The sequence below is a fragment of the Kogia breviceps genome, chromosome 3, assembly GCF_026419965.1.
Source record: "Kogia breviceps isolate mKogBre1 chromosome 3, mKogBre1 haplotype 1, whole genome shotgun sequence".
NCBI classification, from domain to species: Eukaryota; Metazoa; Chordata; class Mammalia; order Artiodactyla; family Physeteridae; genus Kogia; species Kogia breviceps.
In genome coordinates, this window is record NC_081312.1 from 169818285 (window position 1) to 169844534 (window position 26250).

Below are 26250 nucleotides of genomic sequence, written 5' to 3' on the forward strand. Positions count from 1 at the left end.
ACAGCATAATGATTTGATATTTGTATATCTTGTGAAATGCTCACCACAATGAGTCTAGTTAACATCTGTCACCGTGCACAGCTACAGTTTCCTTTTCTTGTGATGAGGACTTTTGAGATCTATTCTCTTAGCAACTTTCAAATATACATACAGTATTATTAACTATAGTCACCATGCTGTACATTACACCCCCACGACTTAATCTTTTTTTTTTTTTTTTTTTTTTTGCGGTACGCGGGCCTCTCCCGTTGCGGAGCACAGGCTCCAGACGCGCAGGCCCAGCAGCCATGGCTCACGGGCCCAGCCGCTCCGCTGCATGTGGGATCCTCCCGGACCAGGGCACGAACCCGTGTCCCCTGCATCGGCAGGCGGACTCTCAACCACTGCGCCACCGGGGAAGCCCACGACTTAATCATTTTTATAACTGGATGAAAATATACATTTTGACCCTAGAATTATTGCTGAAAGAGGTGTGTTTTTTGATCCCTCAGTTTATACCATGGGACAGAATTGCAAATGAAGCAGCATGAACTGGAATCCATGCCCTTGATTTGGAAAGAGCGTAAATCATTGACATCCTTTTATTTTTATAAATATTTTAGAAAATTATAATTCTCTTAATGCTGTGAAGGAATTTAGAAATGATCGGGAAATATATGTGTTCTTTGTGATGCTGTACATATTCACTCTCCTGTTTCAGCAAAAAACTACTACTTAAGGAACTTGCTCTGGAACAATAGAAATTTTAACTAACAGCTATAGTTGAAGTTTTAATGAAACATAAAATGTTTAAACATTTTCATGCACATTTAAAATTTACCTTGTCGTTTCAGAAATTTAGAAAATTAATAAGGGTCCTGATTAAGATAATCTATATTTATCTACTTTAAATTGTTTACCAGGTCCATCTCCTCCAGCAAGTTCTTCGCCGTCCTTTCCAGAAGCATTCTGCAGCTGAGACAGCAGGCTATTCCTCACCTACTCCCTCCTGGGCCAAAGATCTCAGGGTTAGCTGCTCATCTTAATTTGGGGAAAATCAATTAAGGGATACTTCTATCACCGAACCCAGCATAGAATAATCTGTTGGACAAATTCTTAACGACCACCTATATTTTCTTGACAATCCTGCATTTCATAATAATGGTTATATATAAAGAGATTTTTTAACCAAATAAAGTGGACCTATTCTCTGGAACATGTTTGTGGTCATTTTTGTTTTAATCAATCAATTTAATGAATAATAACTACCTGAGTTATTCTCAATAACTGAAAAATCTTACCACAATCTTTTAATGAATTTGTGAGTTTTCATCTAATACCATGTACCCAGCAATTTGGGGCACATCAAATAAGAATATAATTTAATTGTACTCCTCAAGCTTTTTTGTCTGTTATAGTAATTTTCATTTACCAAAGTAAGAGGATAGTTTAATGAACCTGATTTACCATCTAACCAGCTTATTAAGTATCAAGGCATGATGATCTTGCTTCGTTTACACCCCTGCCCACCTCCCCCTTGTTCCTGGATATTGTTTTAATTGCGGTATAAGTTATATATCCCCAAGTATTTTAAAGACATCCCCAGACATAGTTTCATTTAATCTATGAATATTTCTGTATCTCTAAACATTAATGACTTAAGACACATACATACAATACCACATCACCTTAAGACACTTTTCTTCTGTCTGTGCATAAACTGAATAACAAATATGCAGTGATCAACTGATCAATCCCTAACAGTGTTGAAAGAAGGGATGTGACCGGTCACTGTTCATGATATGTATCTGTTATTTATGTAGTGATTTGTGGGTTGAAGAGCTAATAGCGATGTTTGTACTTTGCATAATTACTAACTACTAGCTAAAACTAATTACTAGTTAAAATAGCATGGCAGCAAATGTGAACCATGTTGGGGACTAGTGTTATTTAACTAAATTGTGGTAACTGAAACTTGTGCATGTTGAACTCTGCAGAGCAAGGACCATCTGGACCATCTATTTCCTAATGTTTTCTTTTGTATCCTGTAATAAAGGCGCAGGGATGGAGAGAGACAGTGCATTCAACCTTTTGGTCCACCAAAATTATATCAATATTTTGACCACAAAATCAGTTAATTCTTTTCCGTAGCTTTTCTAAAATACATATTATCTAATGCTAAAACTCACAAACGTTTTAATGTTTGAATTTTTATAGTTTTTCCCCATAAAGTAAATGTACAGTATGGGTAGAAGTTAGGAGACCCGGGCGGCGACCCAGCTCTGTGAGATGCAGACGGGTTAAGCACATCTTCAGGCCTCATTTCTTCTCTGTTATGTTAGGAATATGTTTGAATTGATGGTTTGGGGGTCATCTGTGAAGCCCATAACAACCACATCTCTCCCTTTCCCTTCCTCAGTCCCCTGGGTCCTACTCTCTGAGCCCTCCTTTTCTATAGTGATGGGTCCCAGTGCTTAGGAAAAATTTAGTGCACCTTACCAGTTTTAATTACTAAATATTTTGGTTTTAAAATCTGAATTTGCTTTTTCATTGTTGTTTTAAATGTCCATTTAGAGCTTACTTTTTTCCAAATATTAAAACATAAGATTAATTATCTTCCTTAAGTAGAAAATAACACATTAGTTATTATTATTATTTTTGGCCGCGCCGCCCAGCATGTGGGATCTTAGTTCCCCAACCCATGCCCCTTGCACTGGAAGCGCGGAGTCTTAATCACTGGACTGCCCGGGAAGTCCAACACATTAGCTATTATTTTACCCACTTTAAGAAGATTTTGAGGTGTTTTACATTAAAAAAAAATAACAACCATGGAAATAAAACTAAGAAAATCTAAAAGGACTCTCAGAAGCCAATTAGAAAGAGAAGAAAGATAAGGGTAATAGGAACTTAAGATAAACTGGTTGTTAAAATTAAGCATTAAATTTATCTGAGGGAAAACATTCCTGGTTGAAGAATATAATTTGATTGCCTTTTCCTGTCTCTAAATTTTTATTTATAGCAACTTATAGCATTATAATAACAGAGAATCCAAAAACTATCTAAAAAACTATATTTCCCCCAATTACTATGTTATTCAACCATTAGAAAACCGAAACCAAACTAGGGTATGTCCAAGACTCCTCAATCAAGCAATGAGTCTCAAAGAAACTAAATTCACTCTACCTCTCCTGGTTTTTTCTTTTTCTTCTTTCGATTTTTCTGAAAGTTCTGGAGGGTCACTGAGATGGAGATGGAAAATATGTCGAAGATCAACATGACTTTAGAAGGCCTAGGATTTTTAAAAGGTCAAGTATATTATAAAATAGAATTGATATTGCACTAGATTTATACTGATATTTCTAGAAATACCATCTTAAGGAAAAAATTTAAACTTTTATTAATTTGATACTTTGTAACATAATAAAATAAATGAACATAAAACATCATTTTAGTTAACTTGGAAGGGAAGATAAAATTCATTGAAATGGAAATACACAGGAAAGATATGTACATTCAGGCAGATATTCTAAATTCTGTGTTAGGTTAAGGATTATGAATGTATTTGAGAAACAGGGAGACGTTTCCTATTTGCATTTCTAGTCTGAATACTTCAATATTGTATCTAAAATGAACACGATGTCACGGAAACAAAGTAGCAAAAATGCACCTGAGGTTAGCAATGATTACACCCATCACCCAAAGATACTTCTAGGTTTCCCTTACGGCATGTTGCTTCTCTTCTTTTGCAAAGCTTTCATGAGATCCGACATGAAATCCTGCTCCCCGCCTCCCCCGCCGGGTGGTCCCGGGTTCGCCTTCCTTGTGGGGGGAGCTGGCGGCCTTTTGACCACCACGGGGGTCGGCTTCGCGGCTTCGGGGGCGAGGGCGGGCGGGGGCGGCGGGGGCGGCGGCAGCGAGGACCCCGCGTCGCTCGCAAAGGACGGCGGCGGTGGAGGAGGCACGAAGTCCGGGGGCGTGTCGCTAAAGTCGGGGGGCGGCGGCGGCGGGGGCGGCGGCAGGAGGTCGTGGGGCGGCTCGGGGAAGCCGGCGGCCGCGCCCTTGACCTTGGGGGGCGTCCCTGGGCTGCCGCAACCGACGTCCGAGGACCGTCGCACGGGAAGGGGTGGAGGCAGGCTGGACTTGGGAAGGGGCTGAGCCCTGGGCGCTCCGGGGTCGTGGCTGCCGAGGCCGGACTTCTTGTCCTTCAACAAAGCGACAACAGCATTTATTCTTGACCACACGGCCACGTGGACATGACAGTTCCCGGACAGGTGAGTCTCCGGATTTAGGAAGCGTGTGCCCCCGAGGGGGAGACTCAGTCCCTCAGTCCTGAGACTCCAGGTTGTTCCTGAGCTAGCTCACCTCATATTTATAATAATGCAACTTCCCCCAGGAGTTTCAGGTAGCTGAATTGAATCCCTCTGCTTTAGTGATAATTATCATTGCAATTTACATTTTATCAGGCTTTCATTTTATTTTTCTTTGCTTAATAACCTCTTGCCACTGGAGATTAGAAATTTTTTTTCCCCCTAACAAAGTACCCTTATGATTGAGTTTATTTTATTTAGTTCAACTGCTTAGCATGATAAGAAATTAACTGGTGACGTATTTTTAAAAAAATTATGAACAGGGCTTCCCTGGTGGCGCAGCGGTTGAGAGTCCGCCTGCCGATGCAGGAGACGAGGGTTCGTGCCCCGGTCCGGGAAGATCCCACATGCCGCGGAGCGGCTGGGCCCGTGAGCCGTGGCCGCTGAGCCTGCGCGTCCGGAGCCTGCGCTCCGCAACGGGAGAGGCCGCGACAGTGAGAGGCCCGCGTACCGCAAAAAAAAAAAAAAAAAAAAAAAAAAAAAAATTATGAACAGGCAGTTTGGGAATTAGTGTTCACACATAGTTAAGTGATTTCTATTCTGGGATCCTTTTATTGCTTTCAGCATTTTAAAATGTTTCTCTTAGTTGGCATTACAAAAACCATGAAAATAATAATCGCTGCAAGATGAGATTGTCAGACTTGAGAAGCTAACAAGAATATTAGAGAAACACAACTTGTAATGGTCTATTGTGGTTTTCAAAAATTATAAGAAGCTCGATAAATACAGGATTTAACTGTTCCCACCACTGGCTGATGGACAAAATGAAAGGGGAGAATGAGGTGGAAAACTACTGAAACACATTTAAGACTGGTTTGAATCATACATGGAAAATATTCAGTGGAACTTGTATAGTCAGTTGAGTCGTTACCAAATGGACTAATAACTAAATTATAACTTTTAGCTATACTTTTTAGATAGATGTAAATGAATATTCATTAATCTCTACTAAAAAAATGTTATGGAGAATGTTATACCGATTTGGAAATTATTTTAAAATGCGTTTTCTTCTCTGTCACCCTGGGGACGTATGTAGAACGTTAACAGGAAAATACGATAATGAATATTTTATAGTGGGACCCTGTCAGCGCTCTTCTAACCTGGTTTGGGGTCCAGATAGCATTTAGTAAAGGGCTTCTGATTAACATGTTGCTGTAATTTTTTCAGAAAAAATAAGTAAAAATCCCAAGGGCTTAAAATGCAGGTGCCACTTTCAGCGAGAGCTAAAACCACTTGACTCAACCAAAAAAAAAAAAAAAAAACTGCATCAGTCAAAATAAATGTAGCTAAACTAAAAATAGTTACCAATCCGCAGCATTAAAAAAAAATTCTTACATTTTCCCGAAGCTGTGATTGTTGGTTTTTAATTTTTCATTCTAGCCTATGTAACTTTAAGGTAAATATATATATATGAAGCAATTATCTAAATGAAATTACAGTGACTTTTGAATTGTTGGAACTCTATTTTCTCCTTTTAAAAGAACAGTTATTAGAATACTGCGAATGGTTTAGAATATGGGCTTACAGGTGACGGTCTGATAGAAGTGGGTCTTACCTTGGTTGTTTCAACATGTCTCTGGGCTTCTCCGAGAACAGTACTCATAGAATGTGCTGCCTGGGGGATCTGACCATTGGCCTGGGTGGTGCCTGTCTGAACTCCTAAGGGGAAGGAGGAGAGACAAGAAGAGTGGGCAAAGGCGGGAGGGAAAATTAGGAGTATGGGATTAACAGGTACAAACTACTGTATATAAAACAGGTGAGCAACAAGGAGTTACTGTATAAAACAGGGAACTAGGGCTTCCCTGGTGGCACAGTGGTTGAGAATCCGCCTGCCGATGCAGGAGACGCGGGTTTGTGCCCCGGTCTGGGAGGATCCCACGTGCCGCGGAGCGGCTGGGCCCGTGAGCCGTGGCCGCTGGGCCTGCGCGTCCGGAGCCTGTGCTCCGCAACGGGAGAGGCCGCGACAGTGAGAGGCCCGCGTATCACCAAAAAAAAAAAAAAAGAGTGGGCAAAGTATTTTCAACATTCTTCAGAGTTAATCTGAAAAGACAAAGCAGTTTCATGTCTCCAAAGCAAAAGGATTCACAGGTACACAGGGCTTTCGAAAAAACCTGAGGTTCTACGACAATACTTCATGAAATTTAGCAAAACATTCAGGGAAATGAATACTTCATACAAGCAACAAAATCTGGATTAACTGGGGTCCTAGAGAACAGTATGTTCTGCTTTTAAAAACTTTTTGGTGACTGGAAAATGAACCTTGAAAACCTCCTTTTTAAAAGAATTGTTGTTGAAGATTTTACTGAAATGGATGTTTCTGGCTTCATACCATGCTACGTAGGGGAACAACTTTTGAACATTATCCTCAACAAAAAATACTTGAGCACAAAAACAGTAGACAGGACTTCCCCAGGGGCTCAGTGGTTAGGAATCTGCCTGCCAATGCAGGGGACAAGGTTCGAGCCCTGGTCCGGGAAGATCCTACATGCTGTGGAGCAACTAAGCCCGTGTGCCACAACTACTGAGCCTGCGCTCTAGAGCCCGCAAGCCACAACTACTGAGCCCATGTGCCACAACTACTGAAGCCTGAGCACCTAGAGCCCGTGCTGCGCAACAAGAGAAGCCACCGCGATGAGAAGCCCGCTCACCGCAACGAAGAGTAGCCCCTGCTCGCCTCACCTAGAGAAAGCTCGCGTGCAGCAACAAAGACCCAACACAGCCAAAAATAAATAAATTTATTTTTTTAAAAAAAAGGTGGACAGAGGGGATTGGGCAAAATATACAAACCCCCACTATACCCTGAAATTAGATTTTTTTTCCCCAGGAAGTCCTGATATGTGCTTCTTTTCCTGCCTTTTTATTTGCCCTTTTGCACAAAAGTGTGCCTAGCCAAGGTTTCACAGTTTTGAGAGTCAGAGAGAAGAAGCTGTGTGTTGACGTCTCTGGCTCCTGAGAGGGCATCCCGGGGGGAGGACAGCCAGCTCTCCACACACTGAGCCTGCTCCTGCCATGACTGAACTGCCTCCCAGACCCCGACATGAGGTCTCCTCCCTGAGGGAATCCGAGGTTGCCTTAGCTCTGCTCAGTACCAGCTGTTCTGCCAGATATTTATGAAATGACTGTTTGCTTGCTTCTCTAAATATTTTCCAAATATTTTGAAAAACCCAAAACTCTATGCAACAACTCAAAGAAGGTCATCAAGTACTTCAGGAGACAGGGAAGAAGGGAAGGTCTGATGAGGAATCAGATACTTACACTATCTCAAAGTATCTCTGTACGAATTATTGAGTACAACATGAAAAAACTGCACAGGAGAGAAATCGGACAGCACGTTAGCCAAGGGTCAGAATGAATGTTTTCAGTGAGGGGCAACAGACGCCATATGCCTCCGACTGGGATACCCCGAGAAGGACAGGGCAGCTTGGTCCTGCCCCAAACACATTACCTGAGATGAATTACAAGGAAATATCAGACACATCCAAACTGAGGGACATTCTATAAAATAAATGGCCTGTATTCTTTAGAAAATGTTAATGTCTTGATAGACAAAGAAAGGCTGAGGAAGTGTTCCAGAGGAAAGGGGATGAAAGAGACATGATGCCTAAATGCAAACTCCAAATCTGGACGGAACCGGTGCCAGGAAAGAGCATCGCTGTAAGGGCATCACTGAGACGACTGGCAAAACTGGGGTATGGGCTGTGGTTTACATAAATATACTCTATCAACATGAAATGTTAAATTTCCTGAACTTGATAACTGTGCTGTGGGTAGTAAGGGAATAGCCTTAATTTTTTTTTTTTTTTTTTTTTTAGGAAATACAAAGGGAAGATTTAAGGGACAAAGGGACACAATATAGTCAATGTACTCTCAAGAGGCTCCAAAAAAAAAAGGTCTAGGGACAACATATGGGGAGTGGGATGGGGAGAGGGCGATGATACAGCAAATGTGACAAATAGTATAGGTGCTCTGGGTCAAGAGTCTGTGGAAATTCTTTGCATTATTCTTGCAACTCCTGTAAGTTTGAAATTATTTCAGAATAAAAATATGTTCATGTCCATTTATACAATCAAAAGGCTGGAACAGGCTATAACAACTTGTTCTGCTGTAAGGATTTTTGCTGTAAAATGCATGCTCCTCATTCAGCAAGAGCAGCCGTCTCCCTGTTCGGAGCTGCCCTCCTCGGCACATCTGCTCGGGGCGGTCAGAACTTAACACCGTGTGCCACGTAAACACGAGATTATCTCTAAGACTATTTAATGGCTCTCTCTGATTAGCCACATCTTTGCTCTGGAGGGCGGAAAGTAACAGGTTTAAACTTCTTAAGGTCTTAGGATGTTTAAATTTGAGAGTTTTTCATAAGGCCTCGTGTCCCATCCCATGCCGCCCCCGAGAGATTTAAACCGCTTCGATTCCAAAGTGCTCAATCTCATTTCCTTTGGTCTCTTCCCTTTCCCCTCTTCCCTCTTTGTTTGCATATTCAAAAATCTTTCTTTACAGGTAATGGAAACACCTTTGTATAAACAGAAACCAAAGCTGAATACTGAAGACAGGGGAAATTCCTTTAAAGGGCACAAATTATCAATATATATATTTTTTGCTTCTTTTGCCCAAACACACACAGTCTGATTTCTCAACGGCATAGGGCACACTGCTATGTAACCAGGATGTCTAGGTCTTTGCCGGTCTGTGGGAACAAAAGAAGTCACGTCTACAGCAAGCTCTCAGATGCTCCAAGCTGCTGTCCTCCCTTTACCAGGAAGTCTAATCTTTTCTGTGGGTTCTCTGCCCCATCCTGAGACAACCCACGGGTACCCACATAACTTGTATATCCTGTAGGTGCCACCGATTTCGGATCTAGGTTGTCCTGGGGTCACAGTATTAATGTCCCAGCTGTCAAGTAGCAACACCACCCCTCCTGTTGCCACGTCTCTCTGGCAGACCTCAAAGGAATTAAGGGTGGGAAGTTTATTAAACACATATGAGACCCGCATGGTTTACAGAACTCAAGTGCGTTCCCAGAGGGGACTGATCCCTCATGACCTTCTTCACCCACGTGGTTTGTAAAGGACCCATCCCACCACTTGTACTGGCATACTCTTCAGTGCGGCTATGTGATTTAGGTATAAGCATGCAATGGAGCCCTTCCGGGGCGTTTTCAGAAGTGGGGCTTTCTCTTTGTACTAAGATTTCCAGCTGTGTGAAAAATGTTAGCCTAGAGAGCCAGTGGCAGTCCTTGCCACTTCAGGGGGACAGTGCCCAAGAAAGAAACAGGGGCCTCCCTGGTGGCGCAGTGGTTGAGAGTCCGCCTGCCGATGCAGGGGACGCGGGTTCGTGCCCCGGTCCGGGAAGATCCCGCGTGCCGCGGAGCGGCTGGGCCCGTGAGCCGTGGCCGCTGAGCCTGCGCGTCCGGAGCCTGTGCTCCGCAACGGGAGAGGCCACAGCAGTGAGAGGCCCGCGTAACGCAAAAAAACAGAAAAAAAAAAAAAACTATCTTGATGACTTCGCTTAACCCCCTGGATCCCGCTGTGCCTGAAAGCAGCCTACCTCTGGATTTCCTAGTTTTGTGCCATAATAAATCTCTCCCCCTTGGTTTTTGTTGCTTAAACTAGATTGAGTTGGATTTCTGCCAACTGCCATGAAAGAGTCCTGATGAAAAATAGTGGCTAAAGTCATAAAATCATTTAATAAGTACTAAAAAAAGCCTCCACGTCTGTTTCCTAATATAAAAGAAAAAAACCCTGCCATTTATCAAGAATACATTACTTGTTGCTAAACACTTTGGAGGTGAAACGATGCCTCGGGATTTTCAACTGGGTAATCAGAGCAGAGGCACACAAATCGCCTGTGGTTTGACTCCCAGCCAGTGACCCTGCACCACTTGGCCTTGCCTCTCCAGGACTCTGGGTCAACCATGTGAAGAGGGAGAGAGGGCAGGAGAGGAAAGGGATTCCAGATGAAAAGTTGAAGCGGAGGAGGCATCAGACTGACGGGGCCTGGGGTTGATTGTCTCCAGGCTCTGTCAGATGGTTTTATAGCAGGTCCTGCCCAGGGAGGGTTAGTGCCCGCGCAAGAACTCCTTGGCCGCAGTTCTTGTTCTGATCTGTCTCTCGTGGGTCCAAGGTCCAGGAAATCTGTCCTCTGTGGGTGACCCCCACTCTGCAAGCCAATGACTCAGAAAACAGTTGTTGGGGTGAAGGAGGCTCCCTGACTACTGCCCCCAAACAGCCCGAGGTTCAAGTGAGCCCATCAGCCAGTAACTCCTCTGATCCCAAGGAACATTTGCTTTTTTCAACACTATTCTTGACATTTACCTTAATTTTGGCGGCGGGGGGAAGAGAGGTGTTGCAAGGAACGTATGGTTTGATTTGTCCCGGGCTCCTGGATGGACATGGGCCCCTTAAAGACCTTCCAAGAGCCCTAGTGATTTTGTGTGATGAGTTGAGGCGAAGAGAGAGGCTCGGATAATAATATACGAGAAGAACTGAATTTTAAAAGATGGCGTCATTTCAAGCGGGTCTCTGTTGCTAAGATGTGATCACCGTCATCGTGTACGTGTGTGTGTAACTGAGAAGAGTGAACTTCACGTTCTATTTGAAAGTGGCTTCCCTTCCTTCTAAGCTCATCATCTTCAGTTCCTCCCGAGCTGGTCACCAATGTAGCTCTTTAGAGCTTAAAACTCCACCCAGCAGGTGCTCATGGCAATACATTCTAGGGCATAAACTGAAAGACAGTTTAAATGGAGGACTTTTTCTCCCTTAGATGCTCAAATGGAAGCATTTAATAATAAGCAGGGGTGCTCTCAGTGTGGTTTATTTTAAGATCTCAGCACATTTGTTCTCTGTAGGGCTGCGGGGCTTAATTGTGATAAATAAGACTCTACAGCAGAACCAAGATGGGTTAATTTACTATCTACTAACGGCTATTCCATCGTGGGCAAGATCCTCCTTTTTGATCAATGGACATCTCACCTGACTGCTGCAATGGTGTCCTTCAGAAATTGGATTTAAGCAATTCATTTAGGAGAAACGGAATGAACAGCATTTTGCATTTAGTATTAAGGGCATTCACATTACTTCACCCTCAGAGAAACCCTACCAGGTATTAATTCATTTTTCCATTTGTCGTGCCAACCGTCTTCGAATTCTAGCCGAGTGCCTGTTACCTGCCCGGCACTGTGGTCCGTGCTGGGAAAACTATGATGTACCAGACAGAAACAGTCCCTGACCTCGTGATTTCCTTCAGTGTCTGGAGCAGGGAACAGATACTAAACGGATGATCACACAGATTATTCCTACCAAGGACAATTCATTTGCAATCTGAGGCTGGGCAGGAATTATAGCCGCATGAAATCAGAGAGCATCATTAACAGAGGAAGAGCATCTGAGAAGTCCTTGAAAAAGGATGGTGCCGGGGGCTTTGAAAAAGTGGGAAAAGCAGATGGGCTCTGCGGCAGGAACAGGAAGACGGGGTGGGGAAAGAGGCAGATGAGATGGGCGAGGCTCATTTCATGCAGCTTTTGGTGGCCTTGCTAAGGACCGGGGACTTAACCTGAGAGCAGCGCAAAGCATCTGAAGGGCTGAAGCCCCAGCCCCAGGGGGCCAAGTGAAGATCACGGTGGCTAGATTTCAATGGCAATGGAGACAAACAGGCATGGGCAGATTGGACCGATACTCCGAAGGTAGAATCAGCAGGATTTAGGAGTGACTGGATTTGGAGGTGAGTGAGTTCTCCTGCATGTTTCCTACGGGAGCAATTGGGCAGATGATGATGTTATTTATGGAAACAGAGAACAACAATGGAGGAGCAAGTCTGGAGGGTAAGAGGATGAGCTCAGTCTTGCAGATGTTGAGTCTGAGGGGTCTGGGAAGGGTCCACGTGAAGCCAATGAGCAGACCATTGGATACGTGGGTTTGAAGGTCAACAGAGACCAAACAGGGTTTGAAGGTGTCCAAGCTTCAGTCCTCTCAACTGTGGAGTGAGGATAACAATGTGTACCTTGCAGGGTGGTTGTAAGGACAAGAAATCATGTGTATGTAAAGCAATGCATAGTACCCACTCCATCCCTCAATGTCTTGCCTTCCTTCTTTTTTTTTTTTTTTTTTTTTTTTGCGGTACGCGGGCCTCTCGCTGCTGTGGCCCCTCCCGTTGCGGAGCACAGGCTCCGGACGCGCAGGCGCAGCGGCCACGGCTCACGGGCCCAGCCGCTCCGCGGCATGTGGGATCTTCCCGGACCGGGGCACGAACCCGGGTCCTCTGCATTGGCAGGCGTACTCTCAACCACCGCGCCACCAGGGAAGCCCGCCTTCCTTCTTAAACATATAAACCAGGAGCTGTTATATTACTGTTAAAATGTGATGTCCAGAATCGGGTACGGGGCTCTAGCCATGATGTTATTGAGGCAAAACACCAAGGAATGATCTCACCGTTGGTGTGAGCAGCCTGCCGGGCACTAATGGAGCCTCGAACAAACATCGCGTCTGTACTGCGATAAGACACAGCTCCCTACAAGCTCACCCTAAGCTGGCGATCACCATCTTGTCCACATGCATATCATGAAAAAAGGGTCAGAGCTTTGCTAAAAGTCACTTATAAAGAAATAGATACAAGTGTGTGTGGTGGCGGGGGGATCTTAAATTTGACCATCAGGAGGGAATGTATTCTCTGCAGTGTCTACAAAGTTCTGTTTCTATGAAATACATTAGGTAAGTTTGAACATGACCTCTGAGCTTTGATCAGGTGTCCGACTCTCCCCTCTGCAAGGTACCTGTAGAAGGAGGGGCTGGTGGGGTTGCGTTGACAGTACCCAGGTTTGTCCACCGAGAGGCAAGCCCTGCCCTGGCCATGGCCCGCTGATAGTTATTATAGAGCGTCTTTCCATACTAGGGAGAGAACACAAAAGAAGCAACAGAGTAATCCCAAATTCTGCACTCAATTGCAAACTGCAAATTCAAGGAAAAAAGGACTTTACGACTACTCTTTTTACTCCTTTTCCGAGATTTTTTTTTGTAGACGTATTTCAATTTAAAAAATCCACAAATCATGTTTTCATATGTTAAATAATCTTCCAGATTAGCAAAGTCAGGTAATACTTTCACCTCCCCATTAAGGAGAGCTTTAGCCACGCACTGTGATGACATCTATCTTTATGTAATTCTACTGCAGATTGTATCTCGTGTTTCTTAATTACACATGACACTTGCAAAGCTCTCCATACATCAATATCTGAGATGTCTCATGTGAAAGTAAATCCCTGACTCTCAGGTCATGGGAGAGGTCCATGTATCAACCACTTTCACTTACTTAAAAAAAACCAATGGGCAGATAAACAAGGTAATATCTATGGCATTGACCCATTAACGGCATTGACTCAGTAAGAATGGATCAGCTGTTTCTCAGTAGCACAAAGACTGGACCCAGGTCAGGAGGCTGGTTAGCAAAGATAGGGTGAGTCCAAACGCTCTCTCACCTTGGCGATCCTGATTCCCGTAACCCACTGATTTAGCATTCTTGCGTCATCACAGCAGAGATACTTGATATACTGGGACTCCTTCTGAATTTGGGGATGCTAGAAAAAGCCATTTCAAAGACCGTTTATAAGCTCTTCACTTATTAGCACCTTTCAAAAACATTTTTAAAATTCTCACAGTGTATGAGATTTCCTGAGATGGTGGCCAGAATTACTGGTAGCAATTGTTTAGGATTAGGAACAGGAGTAGATTTTTTACAGAGGCTAAATTTGGCAAGAATTTAAGAAAGCGGTGACATGATTTATCACAAGCATTTTTTACTATATTTTCAATAATCATTTTCATTCCTGCTTTTTGAACACTTGAAAGCCTTCACATTTATCATGTTTCTAGCCCTACAAGAAATCCAAATTGTTTCTCCATTTATCAGATAAAGGAACTTACCTGATGTAATTCTTATGTCAAGGAATTAATGCTTTTGTGACTCCCCATCAGTCCTAGGGTTATTTCTGCTACCAGGAATTCAGAGTTTCACCCCGTCTTCTGTCATCTCTTACCCAAATGGGCCATTTTGTCCTTGAGATGGATGGCACAGAGAAGGACTATTTCTGTCTAATCTTAAGTGGCAATGAGCTAGGTGCTGCACTAGGGGTCACCCAGGCCTTCCAGGAGCTCCTGATCAAAGAGAGCAGTGACGGACAGGCACGAAGGGGAAGGAGAGTCACGGGTCCTTGGTCATACAGAACATCCTTGTCTTTCAGCACCAGAAACAGCTCCCTAACTTCCAAACGCATTCCTATTCTGACTGTCTTGTAAGAGGGGCAAAACATGGGTCTCTCCAGCAACTTGATGCCTATAGTTCTTAGAAAGCAGCTGTTGTTTTGTTTTGTTTCTGGAGGAATTTTAAAAGTTGATGTTGTTACCTTTGGCTTGATATATTAAAATTTCTTTGGTGTGTTTTTTGGTGCATGTCATGTCATGGGAAAGCCAGGTTCCCAGGAGCAGACTGAAACTGTATTGTGCTTGCAATGAAAGCAACCATCTGGGTAGAGGGAGATCCACTTAAACAGCACAATCAACAATTTCTTAAGTATGTACTTCATCTAAATAGACTAAAATGTAGTCATTCCCTTAAGCGTAATGGTTGTTGAGCACAAAAGAGAGGCAAGAACTCTTGACCTTGAGTTCTAACTATGGCTCCCCCTATGATCAGGAGGTCGAAGTATAGACTTTGGTTCATTCTCTCCAACATTAGTGGGGTGCGTCTCACCAACTTCCTTATGTCACATGTGTGCTAAGACTGTATACAGAAGAATTAAGCATCAGATGACCCTGAAGGTCTCTCGTGATCCTCAGATTTTATGACTCTAAGATGAGCTGCCTAGTGGGCTCCTTTGGGGCTCCCTCGTGAAGGCAGGAACCTTCTAGGCTCCCAGGACATCATACAGCAAGTTCCTGGGCTCATTCTTCTGTTGTGCCTTAGGACCTTGCCAAGGGGTTTAACTCCCTTGAGCTTTTAGCTGAAAAAATACTTGCAAAGACGTTTAAGGAAAAATGCTGGCTCCATGCCACTAGTTAGACTCTTCCACCATTGGTTTGCTTGCTCCCGACCACAGAAAGAGAAGCTCCTGCAGGATGTGCCATGCAGCACACAAAGGTCAGGGCAACTGCAGATCGTTGTTCAAAGGGATCTTACAGATCCTCTCTAAACTTAGCAGTGGGAGACCAGAGAAGTTAAGCCATTTATCCAAGGTCAAAGGGAGTAGCAAAACCATAACAAGAACCAAGGGCCTGTGCATTCAACAGATACCTCTGAGTGCTCAGAAACATTACCAATGCCTAGGTAAGACAGAGATGAGGAAGAGAGGCTCACACTGTACTTAGGGAGTAGCGGCTGGGATGCCACTGGGGGAGACATACGTAAACAAACGTATGATCACTCTATGACATGGTCAAGTTCGTAGTAAAAGTTGGAAACCAGAGAAAGGCTCTTTGGACAAAGTGACAGAATGTTGTAATACATTTGAGGAACATGTAGAAATTCTGTGTGGCCAGGACCTGGGAGCCATGGAGAGAAGAGGCAGAAAAGAAGCTGGAGAGGAAGCGGAGTCAAAATAGCCTCTGGACGTTGTCCTCTAGGCAGTGGGGCCATCAGACCTTTGGAACAGCAGGGAACCCAGGCAGCGGTGGTGGCTGGGGCCGTGGAGTGAGGAGGAAGAACAGACAGAGAGCGCTGCACGAGAGCTGTCTCTCACAGAAACCAGAACTTGAGGAGGGACTGGACAAAAGAGGGGAGAGGAGGGACTTCAAGGATGATTTCTCTATTTCTGTCTTGGAAAAGTAGGTGGGTATTATGGGTTTCATTGTGTCCCCTCCAAAGACGTGTTGAAGTCCTAACCCTCTGTTTAGGTATCTGTGTGAATGTGACCTTATTTGGAAACAGAATTGTTGCAGATGTAATCAGGTGAGCTCGTACTTGATTAGGCATTTATAGTCTACTAGGGGAGAAAGCCAACAAAAATACAAAACGCTAAGTAATGTAATTTCAGACTGTGAAGAAAATGTAGCAGAGTAAGGGTAGGGAATAGGTGAGTGATGGAGCCGAATTCCCGAACTCCTTCCGTGACCCCTCACCACCTCTCAACGGAGCTCAACAGAGACATAATTCCTCCTGGAGGATGGTCACTTCCACTGCCCCATCAATACCTCACCTCAGAATGCAGTGAGAAAAAATTCACAAAGGAGCAACTTCACAGGAAAGAGGAGTGTGCATCAAAGAAAGAGCACAAGGGCAGAAATGATTCTGGGGTACCAAGTCCTTTCTTGTGAGTATGGACAGCCTCTGATATCTTTTCTGTGAGTATGGTCAGCCTCTTAAAAAACTTTTTAATTTACTTATTAATTTTTAAAAATTGAAATATAGTTGATGTACAATATTATGTTAGTTTCAGGTGTGCCACCTAGTGATGTGACACTTGCCTACATTATGAAATGATCACCAGGGTGAGTCCAGTAACCATCTGTCACCATACAAGGTTATTGCTGTATTATTAACCATATTGCTCAACCTCTTAAAGGACAGGTGATGTCTCTACTGCCTTCTCAGAGCGTGGCCCCTGGGACGTCAACATCACCTGGGAACTTGGTGGAAGTGCAAATTCCGGGGCCTGATTCCAGACCCACAGAATCAGAAACTCTGGGGGCCCAGCCACCTGTGTTTTAACAGCTCTCCTGGTGAGTCCCATGCACTCTGAAATTTGAGAACCACTGGTCAGTAGAAATATTTAATTGGTTCTAGAGCGCAGTAAGAATGCCTTCCAGTTCTTGCTTGCTGGCTATGTCTCTCGACATTGCACTTATGGTCTTATGGGCATATATTGTTTAATCTGCACAGGAAGTGTTCTTTTTTAAAAAATAATTTTGTTTATTTATCTTTTTGGCCGTGCCATGCGGCATGTAGGATCTTAGTTCCCAGACCAGGGAGATCGAACCCGTGCTCCATGCAGTGGAAGCAAGGAGTCTTAACCACTGGACCACCAGTGGTTAAGACCACCAGGGAAGTTCCCAGGAAGTGTTCTTATTTCCACTTTGTAGCACAGGGCAGCGAAGCTTAGAGAGTCCTGACAATGCACCAGGTGAACAAGGCCAGGACTCAAATTCTCATCTTCTCGACAGTGCCCCACCATGGACTGTGATAATCCGTGAGTTTATCCTGAGTAAGAAACTCCCGGGCTGAACTTCTCAGCCCTTGCATGCCTGTGGAATCACACGATCTCTTAACATGCTTCGCCATAATCTCCAACTCCTTTTTGCAATGTATGTGCACATTCTTTGAATTCTTTAAATCTGCTCAACCTCATGAAATATTTGCATACCAAGAATTTTCTTCCCCACAGTGCACAGAAAGGCACATAAATGACCAAAATGTTCATAAACAAATTAGGTTCTCCAAACGACAACAGACACTTTTACTCAGCAAATGAATAGAAATTCCTAATATTTCGGGAAGGAACTGAGAAGCATGCCTAAGGGCAAAATAGGCAGGGTGACTGCCCGTAAGGAAACTGGCTTGAGAACAGAACTGATCATTCTGAGAAAAGGGAAATATGTGTTCCCCTTGGGTTGTTTGTCCTGATTCTTGTTTGTTCTTGGATCATCAGGCCTGCCTTTTTTTCCCACCTCCGAGCCCTCTCTCCCATCTGGGAGGCCCTGCCCTGGGTCTCAGCGTTGCCACGCTCAGTGCAGCCCAGGGTGACCTGTGTCCCAGATCAGATAGTTCAGCCCATGATTCTGGGACCTAGTTCCAAGCTTGTGAGTCAGCACCAGAAACCGCATTCCCACCCTGCTCACTGGGTCTAAATCCTCGGCCTGGGAACCTCTAGGTCTGGGAGCTCTTCTTTCTCTTGCTGGAAATCCCTCCTTCAGCCCCTGGACACTGGCCATGGGTGTGGGCCCTTGCCCCCCTCTGACAACGTTCATTCTATTTGTCTGCTCTGAAGTGGATTTGGTCCCCAGCTGATAAGCCCTGACTGTTGACGCTTAGAGTTAGAACACATTCTGATCCTGAGTGCAAAACTTGACTGTGCAAAACAAAAAATAAAAAGAAAAAAAAAAAACAAAAAAAACAAAAAACAAACAACAACAACAACAAAAAAAACTTGACTGTGCTGAGGAAAAACTAAGATTCCTGCGCCCCATCCTTAAATGGTTTGATTCAGTGGGTCAGGGCCCTGAAACCTGTATTTCTAACCAGCCTCCCCTGACTCTGATTCAGCCAGTTTATTGACCAGCATTTCAGAACCTCTCTCTAAAACCTTCTCCCTACCAAAGAGATGTGGGCAGTGCTGCAGAGGCGCAGTGCACGCCCAAGGGCAAAGGAGGGCCTCCATTTTGGTAATTTCTCAGGGTCTCAGGTCTGCAAACAAAGGCCATGGGGGCAGACAGAAACACAATGAAGACAAAGTTCAAGGGCAGCTTGGGCTGGGGGGAGGCAGAGAAGAGATTCTGTGTCCTAGCAAACAGTGTCCGAGAGAATGGCCTCTGGGCCACCCCCCAGCTTCTCATCCTGCCTCCGCCACTTCCTGGTCGGGAGTCTCTGTGCCCAGGTTGCACGGCTACAAACTAGGGAGAATTGTGGCTCTCACCTCATAAGGCTGATAAAGGGATTAAGTGAGTTAATATATGGGAAGTGCTTAAATCACTGCATTACACATGAAACATTTCTTGTGTGCTTTTTGTTCATTAAGAAATGTCGGGCTTCCCTGGTGGCGCAGTGGTTGAGAGTCCGCCTGCCGATGCAGGGGACAGGGGTTCGTGCCCCGGTCCGGGAAGATCCCACGTGCCGCAGAGCGGCTGGGCCCGTGAGCCATGGCCGCTGAGCCTGCGTGTCCGGAGCCTGTGCTCCGCAACGGGAGAGGCCACAGCAGGGAGAGGCCCGCGTACCGCAAAACGAAAAAACAAAGAAACAAAAATGTCATTTTCTGACAAAGGGATAGAAATGAAGAATAGCTTAGTGGTGGCCAGGGGGTAAGAAGGGGATGGGAATAGGAGGGAAGTGGGTGTAGTTATAAAGGAGGGTGTCCTGTGGTGATGGGAATGCTCTGAATCTTGACTGGACCAATGTCAATATCCTGGTTATGACATGGTACCACGGTTTTGCCAGATGTCACCACTGGAAGAAACTGGGAAAATGGCACATGGGACCTCTCTCTGTAGTATTTCTTACAATTGCATATGGATGTACAATTCTCAAAATAATTGAAAGAGAAAAGAAATGGCATTTCCTTCCAACTGCTGCATTTTTTTTTTTTTTTTGCGGTACGCGGGCCTCTTCACTGCTGTGGCCTCTCCCGTTGTGGAGCGCAGGCTCCGCGGCCATGGCTCACGGGCCCAGCCGCTCCGCGGCATGTGGGATCTTTCCAGACCCGGGCACGAACCCGTGTCCCCTGCATCGGCAGGCGGATTCTCAACCACTGCGCCACCAGGGAAGCCCAACTGCTGCATTTTTAAAAGACAAATGGGAGCAGTCGAAGGGGATGCCCAGGCTGTCTGTGCCCCACCCGGCTTTTGAGAATGGTTGGGCCAAGGCAATAGCCAACTCTTGGAGTAACAGGTGTGTGACAGTGGCACACGGGAGTGGGCGCCTCTGAAATGATGGAGTGGGTTCATGATCATCTCCAGTGACAGGGTTCTTGACAAAGAATACGTTTGCCACCGATGTAAATGTAAGCATTGTCCTTAATTTGTGAAAATGATGTAAACCTATAGTATAGACTGGCCCACTTCCTCAGGAGAGGTGACAGCTTTGCCAGGAGCACATATGCACACACGGAGTCCAGCTTTGGACATTTCCAGAAACACGGTAATGGGGTCTTCCTGGGGTGGGGGGGTGACGGACCTACAAAGGTACCTCACCAGGAACCTGGTCTCGTTAACACCTGCTCCACAGACTTCTATCCCAGAAGGAAACAGAGGAACCCCGATTCAGAAAGGAGAAATTCTGGGGGATTTCAGGGAGGGCCAATATTGGGGTTGGGGATTAAGAGGTACAAACCATTAGGTATAAAATAAGCTACAAAGATATATTATATGACACAGGGAATATAGCCAATATTTTATAATAACTATAAATATAGTATAACCTTTAAAAATTGTGAATCTCTATATTGTACACCTGTAACTTATATACCATTGTACAGCAACTATACTTCAATTTAAAAAATAATAAAAAATGAAGTATATTTGTAGGAAAAAAAAGAAATTCTGTACATAGCCCTGCACCAGGGCCAAGTGGAATGTGCTACCCCTGCTCTCTGGTGTTAGGCTGTGAAGGGAAGGGAATCTGTGAGGTCAGAGAAAATGGCATGGCCAGAAAAGCTGCATAAATTCCCTGAGTCCATTTCTAGGGGTCAGTCGTTATAGCTGGCAGATAAAAGTTACTTCTGCCCAAGCTTCCAAAATATGGTGCTAATGTCAACCTTACCAGACACCTGATAATACATATTGCCTTTTGATAATACGTACCTTAAAAAGTTTCAAGACCCAGTAATGCTGTTTTTAGAAAAAGAAAGATTTTCCCTATTTTTTGTATTTTCTATATTTTTCTAGAAAACCTTGTCAACTTCCTAATTTCTGAAAATGTCTTACAATGGAATAAGAGTCTGATAAATAAAGAACTAAAAGACTGATTGTCTTGTCAATAAAATTATAACTAAAATTTGTTCAAAATGTAGAGTTCTCTTTTTCATAAAGTGATGAAGAAATCCAGACAGACTGACTTGAAAGTTTTAAACTCAGATAACAGGCTTTGGAGAAATGATCTGAGTTGGTAGAAATGTTTCCCCCTTTGCTATTTTGGTTTACAATAAAAAGCTTATTATGTTATACTTGCAGTTAACTGTATAACATTTAACATTTTTCTTCTTAAAAGGAAACATTACCTTAAATTGCTTACAGATCTAAAGTAAGGACGTCTTAAACCTACCTTTAAAACAAAACAGTAGTCAGTGGGTGCTTTGTATTTCATTTTACACTGAATCCCATAGTAAATGTTGACATTTTCAAACTGTATAAAACATGCCAGATCTCGAGATGTCTGAAAGAGAAGGAAAAAATAACCTCAACCTAGCTGACAAGTAATATTTTTTCTAAGGCCGTTCTTCATGGCACAACAAAGGATTACATTTTAGTAGGAAAATACAGAATTTCAGGTAATTTATATAAGCATCTACCACGTATAGCTTTCTAAAAGCCAAGCCTACATTTTAAGAAGGAAAGAGCACAGCCAGGCAAAACAGCATGCCACAGACCAAAAGTGGAGCAAAAGATTATACGGCATGGGCTTCCCTGGTGGCGCAGTGGTTGAGAATCCGCCTGCCGATGCAGGGGTCACGGGTTCGTGCCCTGGTCCGGGAAGATCCCACATGCCGCGGAGCAACTAAGCCCGTGAGCCATGGCCGCTGGGCCTGCGCATCCGGAGCCTGTGCTCCGCAGCGGGAGAGGCCACAGCAGTGAGAGGCCCGCATACAAAAAAAAAAAAAAAAGATTATACGGCTGTTCTAGCACCTATGCGTGGACTCCCAGAGATGACTGGCCTCACTATTGATGGGGTTCAGACAAGGTGACCGAGCACCTCGTCAAATATTTCATTTTGTCTTTTGCCATTCTAAGTCAGGGATGGATTTCATGACTGAGCATTTAGAAAAAGTCCCCCTCGGGATGAACAATGAGAGGTAAATTTGATGCTCAGAAAATTCGCACACACTTCGTTCTTCCTGAGGAGAAAAGATTCCTTTCCTGCCTTCTCTTTAGGGCTGATGGTGTTGCTGTGGAAACAGAACCCTCTCCTCGGCATATAATATGCATTGAGAAGACATCAGCCTCTAATCTACATATTTGGTTACACTTCAATTACAAATTTGTTCTGTTACTTTTTCCCCCCCTCACAGTTCTATATAATGCTTTACTGAGTTAATGAATAAAAAAATAAAGTGTAGAATTGCTACATCTCAATGCACAATTATTCCTTTATATATGGTAGTTTACTTTTTTCTTGTAAGGTATTTTCGTCTAGATTTTCAAAGTTTTAGTGTTTTGTTGTTTTTTTTTCTTGCGGTACGCGGGCCTGTCACTGTTGTGGCCTCTCCCGTTGCGGTGCACAGGCTCTGGACGCGCAGGCTCAGCGGCCATGGCTCACGGGCCCAGCCGCTCCGCGACACGTGGGATCTTCCCGGACCGGGGCACGAACCCGCGTCCCCTGCATCGGCGTGCGGACTCTCAACCACTGCGCCACCAGGGAAGCCCCAAAGTTTTAGTTTTTTTAATTAGAAAAATAAAACATATTCATCATAATTTTAAAAATAAGTTGTTTTATATATAGTAAAACAAAAATCTTCCTTCATCACTCTTTTTTTTTCTAATTTCATTCTCTTCTCCAGAGAAGACATTCTTCCAAATGTTTTGAGGATACATTTATATACCTACGTATGTGCAGACATACCCACATACATATATACAATTATTAAAATATAAATGAGATTTTACTCTCAATATTTTTCCATGACTTTGTTCTTTTTCTTAACATTATAGCTTGGGGTCTTTCTATATTAGGACATATGAAAGGATATATCACATTCTTTGTAAAGCTGCATAACATTACACTGTATAGATGTAGCTATTTATTCCAGCATCCTACTATAGATGACTAGAGGTTACTTCGATATTTTGCTATTACAAAATACATTGTGCATATGAGCAAATGTTTCTCTGGGGTAGATTGCCAAACATGGAGCTGTCCTTTGAAGGGGTATTCCCTATTATATTTGCATAGATTTTGCTAAACTGTCCCCCAATTTGGCTGTACCAGCCTACATTCCAAACTTCTGTACAGAAGAGTGTCCATTTTTCTTACCCACTCCTGATGAAATTTGCATATTATCAATATTGTTAGTGTTATCAATCTCACGGGAGGAAAAATTTCGCTTATTTACATTTTCCCGATTACTAATAAGATAGAGCAACTTTTTAATTATTCACTGGCTACTGATATTTCTGTGAATTCTCACTTGATAAGCATTGCTGTTTTTCTATGAATATGTTTATCTTTTTCTTAATGAGTTGTTGAAGTCTTTATGTTTTATGGATATTCATACTAGGTTATACACGCTGCAAATGTACTCTCTGACTCTACAGCAAATTTCTTGTTTGGTATCTCTGGCCATAAGGAGTTAAACACAACTTTATATAGTCAAATCTGCCAATTTTCTTTGTTATAATTTTGAGTTTTTAGTCTTGTTTAAGAAGACTTCCCCACTGCCAAATTATGAGAATATGGACCATATATTTTCTCCTAATATTTTGTAATTTTGTCCAAATGCATTTAATCAACTTAAGATTTAATTTGGAACATGGTATGAGGTAGGAAACTATATTTTTCAAAATGGATATACAATTATTTCAATGCTATTTGTTGAGTATCACATTCTTTCCCCACTGCTATAAAATGCTCACTTGAATTTCTCTTATATTAGATGGCTCTCTGTTGATCTGTTTTCTCTTCCTGTACTGTTTTTGTCTAATGTTTTGACATTTGGGAGGAGGGGTTCTTCCATAATGTTCTTTAAAGTTTTTGTGTGTGTCTATTTTGGAACTGCATCTCTTTCTGATGAATTTTAGAATCAGTTTTCGAACTTCAAGTAAAAAGAATCCTATTGAAATTTTTTTATTGGAATTGAATATATAGAAAAATTGGGGGGAGAATTAATATCTTTTCATCTAGCAACATTGTACATTTCTGTTTATTCAGTTCTAACTCATTTCCTTTATTAAATTTTCTATTTTATGCCATATAAGATCTTGAACCTTTCTTGTTAAGTTTATTGTCAGGTATTTTGTATTTTTTTGTTCTTGCAATGCATGGAATCTTTTGCAGCATATTTAATTTGCATATTGTTTATATAAAGGAAAACAATTTCTTATCTGGTAAGTTTATTTGGTCCATACAGACCAAACTCTTAAGTTTTTCAGTTGAGTGTCTTATATTGTCTGGTAGACAATCATGTCAACTGTGAATAAAGAGAGTTTTGCCTCTTCTTTTCCAGTAATTATACTTGTTATTCTTTTTCTTGACTTCCTGGCTAGTTCCTCCATCAGTGTTAATGGGAGCAGAGACAAAAGGATGCCAGACATCCATGTCCAACTCCAGTGTAGATTTTTGTCCCTAAGTGTGTTGTTTTTGATAGGCTTATGTGTCTCACTTATATGTAAATGCCAAAGATATAACATCTCTAAAATAAAACAAATAATTTGTGGGTTAACTGTTATGCCCCCCACGTTTGGGACTGGAATGAAGATAGCACAGATGGGAAAAGTATGAATTCTAAGACTGAGATGAAATAGGAGTGGTAGCTGCTCTGGACCAAGAATTTCCCATAATGCTCTCCTGCATTCCACAGAGATAACAGTCTTCTAACTAGTGGGACTAGCCCTGGATAGTCACTATGACTTCACCTGCAAGGGATGTGGGTCAAGCCTTATTAGAAGCAGCCTACAATTTGAAAATATGCCGTTGGGGGGTGCCCTGGATTCAGCAGTGAAGGCAAGATGCTTTGGCTTACTCCAGATATAGAAAGAGAGACAGCCTACAACTTTGCAAAGGTGAGCAAAAGATGGAAATGGCCATCCTCTAAGAAACATCTTAGAAGCTAAGAGTTAGAATGAGAGTTAAAATTACATTTCAAAGAAGACAAATTTACTATGTGCTTGTAGATTTGAGGCAATAATCCTAAATCACCAAGTAGAAGTGAAATGATATCTAAGATACTCTGTTAAATTAGGCAGTGAAATGCATACAATACACTTCAGAGAACAATTTAAATATCAAGTTATAAGAGCTAAAATCTAAATTAAAACCTATCAAGACTTCTAATACCACTATGATTCCAGATAAAAGAAGTTTTAGTGTAATGACTATAGAACAATAGAGTAAAAAGGGGTGGGGGGAATTCCTCAAAGATCGATATGTAAAGAAACAAATTAATTTCTAGAAAAGTGCTTCAGTCATAATTTCTGAAACCTGACTTTAAAGTAGATAAAACTCTTCACCTTCAAGAGAGAGCAGTTGAAAGATTCAGGATTCCTGTAATTCTGTCCTAATAGGATATGTATCTGTATAAACATTGTAGTAATATGAATCTCACAGCAAACTAGAATGTATTTAAATTACCACCTGAGGATTTCTTTACTTTCGCTTTCATGAAACGCCTTTTTGCAAAAGCATATTTTTTTTTTTCTGACCTTAGTCTTTCCTTTGGGGACATAGTAAATTCCAGAAGCTCGTAAAAGAAAATAGCGCCTTTTCCAGGATTTCTTCCCATCTTCTTTCAAATAAAGAGCTCCCTCTAGTTCTGGCACAATGATGGATGTTCCACAGAAGCTCTCCTGAAATTGAGATTCCAACAATATAAAACCCACGAAAGATAAAACACATATTTTGTTCACATTTAAACAAACTGTGGCCAACTAGCCTTCAAGCTAAAAATCATTTTGTCTACAGCTTTGATTGAATGCATATATTGACATTGCATACCATTTGCCAAAAGACAGGAAGAACATGGTGGTTGAGTCTCAGCTCCTGTGTTAGACTTCCAGGCTTCTTGACCACTTAGCTCTGTGACCCTGAGCAAGTGACTCAACCTCGGTGCCTTTACTTACAAAATCAGAGTAACAATAGCCCCAACTTCATAAGGAAGGTTGTGAGTACAATCTTGGTATATTATAAAAGAAAGCATTACATAAAGTCTATTTCTGCTACTATAAGTTGATAAATAGAAAACTTATTCCTGTACCTGTAAGTGAAAAAATTACTGTTTCACTGCCAGTAAATGGAAAAATTAAAATATACAATTCTATACATAAAATACTTGTACGTTTATATTTTA

General features: G+C 42.7%; 2 protein-coding genes across 7 annotated transcripts in view; one reads left to right on the top strand and one right to left on the bottom strand.

Moving 5' to 3' along the window:
* Positions 1-2159, top strand: part of LOC131752383 (protein adenylyltransferase SelO-like) — a 30459-nt gene extending 28300 nt beyond the window's left edge. Inside the window, exon 19 of one of the 2 annotated variants that reach the window (XM_059056692.2) lies at positions 903-2159. In XM_059056692.2, the coding sequence (XP_058912675.1) occupies positions 903-1025 (123 nt within the window). In that variant the 3' untranslated portion in view covers positions 1026-2159. The remainder of the gene's footprint in view (positions 1-902) is intronic. The other variant, XM_059056693.2, reaches the window with a different exon arrangement.
* A 1120-nt stretch (positions 2160-3279) lies between these two features.
* Positions 3280-26250, bottom strand: part of APBB1IP (amyloid beta precursor protein binding family B member 1 interacting protein) — a 98747-nt gene continuing 75776 nt past the window's right edge. For 3 of the 5 annotated variants that reach the window (XM_067030307.1, XM_059056684.2, XM_067030308.1), the window contains 6 exons: positions 25607-25750; positions 21297-21407; positions 13813-13911; positions 13111-13225; positions 5902-6005; positions 3348-4181 (listed from right to left, as the gene is read on the bottom strand). In XM_067030307.1, coding sequence (XP_066886408.1) covers positions 3699-4181; positions 5902-6005; positions 13111-13225; positions 13813-13911; positions 21297-21407; positions 25607-25750 — 1056 coding nt within the window. In that variant the 3' untranslated portion in view covers positions 3348-3698. Of the gene's footprint in view, positions 4182-5901; positions 6006-13110; positions 13226-13812; positions 13912-21296; positions 21408-25606; positions 25751-26250 lie in introns of all 5 variants that reach the window. The other 2 variants (XM_067030305.1, XM_067030306.1) reach the window with 1 other exon arrangement.